Source organism: Anomaloglossus baeobatrachus, chromosome 1 (assembly GCF_048569485.1).
Source record: "Anomaloglossus baeobatrachus isolate aAnoBae1 chromosome 1, aAnoBae1.hap1, whole genome shotgun sequence".
NCBI lineage: Eukaryota > Metazoa > Chordata > Amphibia > Anura > Aromobatidae > Anomaloglossus > Anomaloglossus baeobatrachus.
In genome coordinates this window covers 293,055,209-293,067,341 of record NC_134353.1, presented here as the reverse complement: position 1 = coordinate 293,067,341, position 12,133 = coordinate 293,055,209, and the positions used below count along the sequence as shown (strand labels likewise).

The following is a 12,133-nucleotide window of genomic DNA, read 5'->3' as shown; positions in this document are numbered from 1 at the left end:
AACATAGAGCAGTATGGAATCTCAATGTAGCTAAACTCAAGGATGTGCAGTACTGCTCCTCAATTCACATTTTAGGGAACTAACAACAAAGCACGCTCTGACATTTTTATTGGCACCATATATATTGAATATGGCATCTGAGCGTCTAATTGATCACTACTCCGATCAATCTCTTTCAAACAATTGTCATTTGGTGGAGAAGAGCGGGTGGATTCTCTCCGTTATAGGAATTGTGGGTGCTCCTTTTATACAGAAACAGATAAAACCAATGGCTGGCTCCACCTAATGAAGTGCTCAACTCCGCTGTGTGAGGCCTTATCCAGAGGTCCATGTTTCATGCAAGTGTTTTGTGCTGTTTTTACTCTTTACTTTGGATGAGACTCTTCACATGTTCATTATGTGATTTCCTGGAAAAATGCTCCACTTCCCCATTGACTTCCATTATGCTTGGTATACGAGTTGCGCCCATTCGAGCGTCTGATTGGTACAAGTACCGAGCACCCTACCGTGGTAGTGCTAACTCATTAATAGTTATTCCTTTAATTCAGATAGTCACACCACACAAAATAGTTAATAAATAACATTTCCCATATGTTTACCTTACACAAACACCATTTATGAAGAGTCCCATTAGAAAATTAGAATGTAGTGGCAAGTTTTCATTTTTTTAAGGAAATTTAAATGTATTTTTCTAGGAACCTATTGGGTTTTGAAGTGACTTTAGGGGACTTACAGATAGAAAAACCTCCAAAAGGTGGACCATTTTAGAAACCGTGCCCCTCACATTCAAAACTGCTGTCAGGTAGTTTATTAACCCCTTTGGTGCATTTAAGTAATTAATACAAAGTGGAATGACCAAAATAGAAAACATTATTTTGAACATTAAATGTAGCTAACCGCTAAACAAGCCGCTGTAGCCGGCACAGTCTAAGGCTATGTGCCCACGGCAGCTTGTTTCTGCGGATTTTTCCACGGAAAACCTGCAGATTTTTCTGGATTTTCCAGATAAATCCGCAGGTTTTAGCATGTACAGACACTCCCCATGTTATCCTATGGGACATGGGGAGTGCTGTGTCCATGCTGCGGAAAGTGCAGCTGCGGAACATGGTGCAGATGTCCCGCAGCCGCACGTAACTGCATGTCAATTATTCCTGCGGAATTACCTGCGGAAATCCCGGCCCTCCGCTATGGAGATAGAGGCCGGGACATCCGCAGGTAATTCGCATGAAAGTCCGCAGGTTTACCGCAGCTATACCGCTGGAATCCCGCAGCTATACCGCTGGAATCCCGCAGCTAAAAATAGCTGCGGATGCCGGCGGGCAGCTGCGGGAAACATGAGATCGTACCTGCGGATACATCCGCAGGTATGAGCGCCCGTGGGCACATAGCCTAAGGCCATAATTTAAACTTGCATTGTCATGGCAGCCATCAGGACCACACAATCGATCTCAGGATGCCAAAGGGATTAAATAGGGAGTCCTTACACACTGTTAGGCTGGAAACACATCTATGCGAATAAAATCGGTCCCACTGAGCTGAAAAAAACTCGGCTGATTTTAGTTCACGTTAGGTCCGAGTGCAACGCAACTGCGATCCTTTTTTTGAATAAATTAATGATTTTGCTCGCGTGTGTGTCGCGATTGCGATGCTAGTTTCCTGCAACATCTTAACTACAGTAAATTGATTACACGTGTCATTTATTTTACCTTTGGGAATGTGATGTCACATTCATCTGTTGAATATTTAATCAGCATAGTTCCTGCCACACTCGCAAATGTGAACGCTTGTGCGAGTGTGTGATCCTACTTTTAATCCCCTTCCATAGGAAATCATTGGGACAAATGGTGCGATTTTTTTCTCGGTCCGATTTGGACTGAGAGAAAAAAAAATCGCAAATGCGAGCTGAAACATTGATTAACGTGTCCGATTCCAATGCGAGATTTTCTTGCATTGCTCTACTGCGAGAAACTCGCAAGTGAGAAGCAGGCCTTAACCATCTAAATGCAGTAGTCACTATTGACAGGGACATCTAAGGGGTCAACTGGCCATGGTCGGTGACAACACTGATCGTGACTGATGCAGCAGGATGTCAGCTATTGTGTACCCCTGACAGCTGCTGCATTTGCACCCATCAGAATGCTATTCTCATATCTCATGGCCATAAAAAAAAGGTATTGCTAGCCACTAGTGTTGAGCGGACCCGGATCCGCACGGTTCAAGGTTCCGATCCGAGTCCGACCAGTACCCGGGATGCACGATCTCTCTCTCTCGTCCCGGATCCCGTTGCCCATTGATTTATATGGACGCGGATTCCGGATCGGATCCGGACTTCGGCGGCAACACGATCCGGATCCGCCGAACCCGGATTATGACTCATCCGCTCAACTCTACTAGCCACTAAGTGACCCCATTTTTCAAACTACATCCCTTAATTAACCAAGGAGTGCCATGAACATATTGACACTCCAGATTTCCCACAGAATTTTATACTATTGGGAGGTGAAGAAAAAAACAATTAGATTTTTCCACTAAAATGTTTAGTTCCAAGTTTTTCATTTTTATAAGGGATAAGAAAACAAATGGACCACAGTTTGTTGTGCAATGTCTTTTGAGTACTCCAATATCCTCCTCGTAATCGGGAACTACTTTTGAGGAACAGTACAAAGTGAAGAAGGGAAGGCGCGCCATATTTCAGATCAGGTTTAGTTAGAATGGTTTGTAGGTGCCATGTCACATTGGCAGAGCCTGAGGTGTCAGAACAGCAGCAATTTCCCACGAGTGACTCCAGTTTGCAAACTGCAACCCTAAACGAACTCATCCAGTGGTACAGTGAGCATATGGACACCACACGTGTCACAAAATATTATACTATGAAGGGTCCACAAGTGCCAGAACAGCAGCAAACCCCACAAGTGACCCCATTTTAGAATTTACATCACTCAGAGAATTCATGCACGGGTGAAGTGACAACTTTGTTTCTAGAAAACACCTATGGCGTCAAATGCAGTGAATGATTAAGAAACAAAAATTGCAAATATGCCATTGCAGTATCCATGATTTTGTGCCCATTTTGTGCTTCTGGAGACATTGAGCACAGAAATGAAAGTATCTCACTTTGCTGAAGTGAGCATATGACTCACATGAGTGCAATGCGAGAAAATCTCGCATTGTACTCGGTCCCATGTAGGACAGATCCACAAGGTTTTCCCTCAGCCCTAATTGGACTGAGGAAAAAAAATGTACCATGCGACGATGGTCTGCAACTCTCCTATCACTCGTACTCATACAAGTCTCTAGGTGCGAGGGAAACATCGGACTGCAATCGGATGACGTTCAAGTGCAATACAATATACGCAAAAGCTAACAATGGAGGCGATGGAGAGGTCACTTTCTCCCTCCTCTAGCGGTGATCCGATCGCAGTACTGCCCTGGGGGAACAATGCCTGGTCAGTTTTACCAAATAGTGAACATGGTAAATAAAAACAAACAATAGTGGAATTGCACTTTTTTTTCTGCTGGGTGCTCAAAGGGTTAATTTTAAATTGAATTGCACATATTTTGAGTAACATTACAAGGTGTGAAAAATTCTGACATGATTCTTCTTGGTATGACTATATTAATGACAAAAACCTGGCATTTTAACATGGCTATGTAGACTTTGTATACAGTGGATATACAATGTCCCTGACCTCCAGCACATAATGTGTGTGTTTCAAAGTTTCAGTTATAAGTCCCCTCACCGCTGACAGCCAGACTGGTTTGGCAGGTCTCCGTAAGGAGAATTGTCTTTCCCCGTGATCCCCACAAAGCTTGTCATAAGCCAGATCAGTTACCCACACTTTGCACTGACGAGGGGCAAAACCCCCGAAACACTGTCTGCAAATTGGGATTCTGATATGGCATATATCCTAGGTAATATGAAAAGGCTTGTCAAAAGGCCACTTTTGACTTTTAGCATTGCTACTTCCAATAGGTGGCGCTAGAGTTTGTCTCCTTTCCTGGAGAGACAATTCAAAGTAACTAACAATTGTTTTGATCAGTATCCAGCATAAGCTCTTTCCCCTTTTCTCCCAAACCCTAGTTATCGGCTTCTTTCTACAGAATGTATAATTTCTACAGATTTGCCGTTTTTAAGGTTGGCATTTCATAGGCTGGACTCACTAAAAGCTGGTCTGCAATACCAGTCACAACACAATAAGAATTGTGGCACTGTTTCTGTAAAAAAGCAGTATATTTTTTTTTTCTAGGTATACACATCCCCTTTAATTAGGTAAATTTTTGTAATTAGTCACTAAGGAGATTATAAAGCTGGCTCAGAATGGGAGACTACTTCATGATATTCAGATACTTACTGTGCAACTATGTGGCCAGAGAGCGCTGACTGCTGCAGTTTAACCATTTAAATGCTGCTGACAACAGCAATTAAATGACGCAACAACACCGGTCATCATCCGCCCCCTGTGACATGATCACAAGTTGATTAGTTATCATAGAGGCCAGCGGCCCTGCTGAAGTTCTTCGTAACTGCCATCTTGGTCCTCCTGTGATGCTTTACCACAGGTCATGTTTCATAGGAGAATCGTGTTTTCACTATAGACCGCAATACTGTGATAAGTGAGCAAACAATTGGAAATTCATATCCAGGGGGGAGGGGGAGGAAGAAGAAATGGGTGGGTCCCAAAAAAAGCTAATTTTTTTTGGTTAAAACATTTCAGAATTTATTTTTATATAATAAAAAAAAAATAATATGAACTAGTTTGGCATTGCTGTAATCAACCTAATCTGGGGAATTATGTTGCAAAGTCAACCACAAAAAAAACAATGGCATTATTGTGTTTATCGCAATGAACATAAGGATGAAGACATGGAAAAATCAAAAATTTCCTGAGCGCTGAAGCGATTAAATCCTAGAATTCTGACTACATTTGTTACAGGTATATCTCGTGCTTCACTCAACTGGCAAATCCCAACGTTTGCAGACCTGCCGGCTCTGCCAGGAGACTGGCCATCTGGGAGAATTTTTATTTCAATCGTTGATGTTTTCTGCTTTAGGCGGAATTCAGACGTCCATGAAAAACTGTAAAAATACTGTAAAAACATTCTTTCAGGCCCTGTCACACGCAGAGATAAATCTTTGGCAGATCTGTGGTTGCAGTGAAATCATGGACATATTGTTCCATTTGTACACAGCCACAAACCTGGCACTGATTGTCCACAAGTTCACTGCAACCACAGATCTGCCACAGATTTATCTGTGTGCGTGTGACAGGGCCTTTAGGCTCATAGCAAGGTCCAATCTTAGACCAATGTCTTCTATGAATGTACATTTCCAAACAGCAAAGAAAAGCCCAAACAGAACAAAATATATTTATTAGAAATGTAGGCATTAAACATTAGCTGTTGGTAAACCGTAAGGTAACTGTGAACAAATCTAATTTCAATCAAAAATGGTGTGCTCCAGCTAATCGATTGTAGTGCGGTTGTAGTATTTTTTTCTGGAATGTTTCAGTAGTTCAATACACTACGAATGCTGTAAAGAAAGAAAAACAGCAATGGTAAGGAGGAGTTAAAGTTATGGAGAAGTGTCTTAAATGAAATTTGTCAGCTTCTCAGGTCACATTTCTCCCCCAAACCACCACATGTAGTTATTGCTGCCTTTATGCCCTTCCTAACAAACCCTTCTAAAGCCTTATGACTGCATATGGCAAAAACAATTCAATAACTGTGGTGGTGATTTGTTCCTTAACAACTAGTCATAGGGACGTTGTTTTCCCCCAGACATGGCAGCGGTGAGCCATTTACATTGTACTGTCACATTCTGACAGCACAATCTAAAGGGTTAACAGACGCGGGTGGATCGCAGATCCACCTGCGCCTTATAGCCACACGTCTGCTGTACAAATAAGTTCCCCATACTAGTCGGCCCTCTTTCCATGTTATCACGACTCTTGTTGGTGTGATAAATATGATTTTAAAGTGTTGGCATCATCGACAGCTCGTTGCAAATCTTGCACACAACTCTATTTGGCAGCATCATTGCACCTCTGAAGCCAGAGGTACGCTTTCGAGCTTCAGAGAGGCAAGCTGTGCATGACCGGAAGGGCAGAACACGGCTGTTCTTTGGCTCATTTTCTGCACTTCCAATCATGCGCAGTGCGCTTCTGAAGCCAGCAAGCATACATCTGGCTTTAGAGGTACATTGGTGCTGCCAAATAGACCTGTGTGCATGTGTGAGATTTACAGAGAGCTGGTGATGACCCCGACAATTATAAACCATGTGATAATGCCCACAAGAGCGTGAGAACATGCAGCGGGGGCCGACTAGTCTGGGGAAACTATCACCTCATCGACTAATCAAAGGCCTAATTAGCATAAGAAAAATTAAATACTTTATTAAACATGGATTTAAGTGATTTACATTATAAAGGGCTGGTTAGGCAGGAAACTTAGCAATACATTTATTGAATGCTGCCGAGAAGGAGGACATGACAGGCTCCTTTTAATCTGTATGTAACCAACAGAATGCTCCACCAAGAACAAATAAGAAAAACATGTTACAGCTCTTAGAATCCAAAAAAAGAAGACAAATTTGTATTGTGCAAAACAGTTGTATAAAAAAAACAGACAAAAAAAAAAACCCAAGATGGATGATGCTCATTTCCGATGCAGTCTCTTCTTCATGGGAAATTATTGTCATTCATTATATTACATGCAGGTTAGAAAATTCTGTGCAGCCGCAGAACACAATTTTTCCTAGGAATATATCTACGGTTTTCATCTTACCTCTTCCCAGAATGCATCAGTTCAAAAGCTTCATTTATTGAATTGAATGGTAAAGTGTGAGTTACAAACTCATCAACTTTGATTTTTTTAGCCATGTATTCGGAAACCAGCTTGGGGACACTGTCTACACTTTTCCAACCTGCAAGAAAGGTAAAAATACTGAAAGGAGAATTCTACATTTCATATCAAGTGTGACCGCCATACTGTCTTCTTCACCCTATATTTTAAAGTTCTGTAGTTTGGCAAATCGTTCACTGATGAGAAATTTCTGGTGCCTCATTCACTCTCTCAGGTTGTATTCACATGCAGAGTTTTTTGCAGAAATTTGTGTGTCTAAAAACCGTCCTATACATCTAGGTTTTTCTTCTTGGAGGGGAGCATTGATTTATGCAAGGGCTGTAGAAATTTCTACAATTAGGTTTCATCATACAAATTTCAGAAACATTCTTTTCCTTACAGAGAACTACAGGTAGTCACCCATTTGCAGCATAAAATCTCGGGTGGCTACCTCCAGCTTCTCTGTGCCCAGCTTCATTTTCATATAGAGACTCGTCATTCAAATTAAAACAGAAAATTTCCCCCTCCATTTCAGTCTCATTTGTTAAGCTACATTTGTCTCTAAAACACTGTGGAATGTCGAGTTAAACAGAACGAAAATATAGCAAGAATGATTTTATGGTGCCCGTGGCGTCAAAGTGATTTACCGTGAATTCTTATCTAACCTATCACTATCATAATGCATAAAAAGACAACTTGCAAAAAAGTAGCCTATGATGTTTTACATATAGAAATAGTAACAGTACTAATATCAGCAGTTTGTTTACCAACTAAAGTGGCCCAAGTGACGTCACCCAGAGGATTACCGTCACCCAGAGGATTACCGTCACCCAGAGGATTACCGCAAGAGTCACAAACCCACCCTATTTATAATCACAACATTTGGCACAGACACCTCATATGACCCAGGGAATGTAGTAGACTATGCTTTACAGTTACTCTCCAAAAAACCTGCCTCCATTAAAGTCAACAGAGCCTGGAACTACAGGTTATTAATAGCAGCTGTGATTGGTTGCTATAAGAACAAAGGACATTCATAGTATAAGAAGCTTATGTGTGAGGTAATAAGATGTCGGTCTGGAGACTGATAGGGGGGAGACAGATAGAGAGACTGACAGACACAGACTGGGAAAGCGCCAGACAGACACAGAGATAGAGACAGATTGTATCAGTCTGTCTTTATCTCTGTGTCGATGTCTGTCTGTGTCTATCTCCGTCTGTCTCTATCAGTCTGAGACACACAAAGATAGACACAGACACCGACAGACAAGGAAAGAGACAGCTAGAGAGACAAAGACACAGACAGATACTGGGAGAGAGACAGTGACAGTTACTATCCCGGGCAACACCGGGTACTACAGCTAGTACAATATAGAATACAAAGAATTCTTACAAGTAGAAAAAACCCTCCACAAATTATCAACTCCAAACACACTATACAAAGACCACTAAAACCAATTAGAGCCCCTACTACTTTTCTCACTATACAAGTCACTTATCAAGTGATTAGTTAAAAAAAAACAAACAAAAAAAACACAAAGGCTATGTTCACACCATGTTTTATTGCGGCTTTTGTTCTGCAATCAAAACCTGCTCTATTGGCAGTAAAGAAGCTGCTTACAGAATCAGGTATTGCTGTGTTTTTTGGCACAAATTACGTGTAATTTGTTTGCAGTACGTTTATTAAAGTTAGTTTTATTCACTAGAAATACAGCAAAAACGGCGGCGCTTTGCGTTTTTGCAGCAGATTTGCACTCATTGCTTTATATGTTGAAAACACGTTGCAAAAGTGCAGAAAGAATTGGCATGTTGCAGTTTTCAAAAAAGCAGCAGTTTTCTAATTCAGTCAGGAAAAATAAATCAGGTGCATGAGATTTCTGAAATCTCTCCGCTTTTGTAAGCACCGTAAAAAGCAGTTTTTAATTTACATTAAAAACTGCAGTAGAAACACATGTGAACCCAGCCTAAAAGCCGCTTTACATGGTACGACCGATTGTGCAATTTCACAATCGATCGTACCCGCCCCCGTCCTTTTTGCGTCACGGGCAAATCGCTGCCCGTGTCGCACAAAGTCGGTAACCCCCGTCACACGTACTTACCTCTCGTGCGACCACGCTGTGGGCGGCGAACGTCCACTTCCTGGAGTGGGAGGGACATTCGGCGTCACAGCGACGTCACACGGCCGCCGGCCAATGGTAGCGGAGGGGCGGAGATGAGCGAGACGTAAACATCCCGCCCACCTCCTTCCTTCACATAGCCGGCGGCGGCCGCGTGACGCAGGTGAGCTGCTATTCATCGTTCCCGGGGTGTCACACAGAGCGGCGTGTGCTACCACGGAAACGATGAACAACTAAATTAAACGATATTATGGAACCTAGCGACCAGTACACGACTCACGATTTGTGAGCGATACTGCGTCGCTAGGAGGTGTCACACAGGCCGGCATCACCAGCGATGCCGGATGTGCGTCACAAAAACAGTGACCCTGACGATCTATCGCACAATAGATTGTCTGGTGTAAAGCAGCCTTAAGGGTCCGTTTAAACGTGTATAAGTAGAAAAAAAAATAAAATAAATAAAAAAATAAATCAGATTTTCATCCAGGAAACTGGGACGATTTTTTTCTCACCTTGCACTGACCTGGAGAATCCTACTGCTGGGTATTTTTCACTGTATAGTGAACACCGTAAATAAAAGACAATAAAAATTGTGGAATTGCGCTGTTTTTGCAATTTTGCTGCACTTGTATTTGTTCCCCTGCCTTCCAGTGAATCAAATGATAAAATTAAAAATGGTACAACTCTTCCTACAAAAAACAAGGTGAAGTTTCTGCACACCACACTATGCACCACAATAATGGATTGATGTTCAGAATAATAGGTATTATAATCACACACTTAATGAAATTGAGACACCAAGAAGGAAAAGCTATGGAATTAGGAAAATCACAGAATCGGCAGACATGCCAATGTTGAGCAAACGATGAAATAAAATTTACAAAACATAACATCTCAATTTATTCAGAATTTAGTAGAAGTGCAGAAAAACACATGCATGCATGGCAAGCCATTGTGAAGTTACTAATGTGTGTCCAAGGAATGTACTGCCAGGCTGAAGGCACATAAATCATCAAGATCCGCTGCTGGCAGCTCCCTTTACTATTACCGACCAATAACGTCACAGATGAGGAGACCTTTAGGCCATGCAGGCTGCTCACATTAGCAAAACACAACAAAAGAAACTGAGCTGTAACAAATGTTCAGTAAACATGCAACATTACAAGCATGTGAATGGCAGCCTCAAGACTAGAAAAAAAACAAACAAAAATTGTATGAAAAATACAGTGAAATACCAGGGAATTTTTCATACAATTTTTCTCTTTGTTTTTTTGCTCACATTAGCAGAAGCAATATGCCTGACATTGTCGTGTTGAAAAACAAAAAGGATCTACGTTATTTTTGAGACAGTGAAGGGAAAGCCTTTCTTCCTATTAGAGGCCTGAGTGAGAATATCCTCTAGGGAGGAACAGAACGCATGGGCTTCTGCACAGGTAATGTTGCATAATCTGGATTTGGATGACAATTATTTAGCCATAGGGCTCCCATGATTGAATCTCTTCCCAACTGGCCACTATAGATAAATGTATGCGCTTGCTGGGATTTCAGCAGTGCCAACGTTTCTCTACGGTCGGTGGTCAGGCTGGCATCGGGACCCCCAGACTGCTGCAAATATGCAGCTCTGACTGGCGATATCATTGGTACCGGTGTGGATCAGGTCCCAATGATATTAGCCCTTTATTATCTTCCATATGCCGAAATCAAAAGCGATTGTGGCACACAGTTTTTGAGAGGGAGGGGCTTCTTCCTTCAGCCCCTGTTACATGATCAAAACGGGGCAGAATGTTGTCATGGCAGCCAAACGACAAATGATGGTCTCCGGGCTCTGCAGGGTCTAACAGTCAATCTTTCAGTGTAGCACCGACAGGTGTAATGTATTGCCTTGCTACATTACACCAGCGATCAGAGTAATAAAAGCTGAAGTCCCATATAGAGGAGCGGAGATAGAGATATCTATATATATAATTGCCTTATTCTGTCTGTCTGTCATGCTCCGAAATTGTGTCCTTACGGTGACACAAAGCTGATTGGCCGCTGGGCTCGCCATGGCCCCGCCCCCCACACGGATTGGCCTCTCGCCCCGGCTCTCTGCAGGCCCTGCCCCCCTCACGCAATGCACGCTCGCTCTGGCCCAACTGACACGGAGCCGCGACTCCCAGGTGAGTACACACACATCAGATCACACTCACTCTCACACTCACTCTCACACATCACATCCACACACTCACAACATCCTGGGATATCGCTTGCTTCTACACCGGCTCCGTCAGGATCCCAGCAGCGCCACACATAACCTTGCGATGCTGGCATCTTGACGGAGGCCGTGAAAGCTGGTAACCATTATACACATCGGGTAACTAAGGTCCCTTAGTTACCCGATGTGTATCATAGTTACCAGTGTACACCGGCTCACACTCACTCTCATACACACCTAACACACACATCACATCGCATCCACACATCAAGGTCCTGCAGCAGCGGAAAATACAGACACATAACAGCACACACACATACACACACACACACACATACACACACACAAATCAGATCACACTCACTCTCACACACACATCGCATCCACATACTCACAACATCCTGGGATATCGCTTGCTTCTCGGCGGCGATACTGTGCTGTTGTGAGCTTCCAGGACCTGCGGGAGGATCACATGGCCAGAAGCATGTGATATCCCCGGATGTTGTGAGTATAAGCGCGTATGTGCGATATCGTCAGTGTCTGTGTGTGTGAGTGTATGCGATCGGGTGTGTGTGAGTGGATGCGATCGGGTGTGTGTGAGTGGATGCGATCGGGTGTGTGTGAGTGGATGCGATCGGGTGTGTGTGAGTGGATGCGATCGGGTGTGTGTGAGTGGATGCGATCGGGTGTGTGTGAGTGGATGCGATCGGGTGTGTGTGAGTGGATGCGATCGGGTGTGTGAGTGTCGGCAGAGGAGCACGGCGTGCTGGAGGAGGCTGGGAGCAGAGAGGCTGATCATGGGGAAGGCTGGGAGGAGAGAGGCTGATGCTGGGGGAGGCTGGGAGGGGGAGGCTGGGACGAGGGAGGCTGATGCTGGTGGAGGCTGATGCTTGGGGAGGCTGATGCTGGGGGAGGCTGGAAGGAGAGAGGCTAATGCTGGTGGAGGCTGATGCTTGGGGAGGCTGATGCTGGGGGAGACTGG

At 43.4% G+C, this 12,133-nt stretch overlaps 1 protein-coding gene across 1 annotated transcript in view; it reads right to left on the bottom strand.

The window, feature by feature from the left end:
* Positions 1-5,351: 5,351 nt before the first annotated feature.
* The window catches only part of LOC142312033 (alcohol dehydrogenase class-3), a 38,934-nt gene continuing 32,152 nt past the window's right edge, over positions 5,352-12,133 (bottom strand). The window contains exons 8-9 of the mRNA XM_075350906.1: positions 6,784-6,922; positions 5,352-5,530 (exon numbers count right to left, since the gene is read on the bottom strand). Of these exons, the coding sequence (XP_075207021.1) occupies positions 5,506-5,530; positions 6,784-6,922 (164 nt within the window). The 3' untranslated portion in view covers positions 5,352-5,505. The remainder of the gene's footprint in view (positions 5,531-6,783; positions 6,923-12,133) is intronic.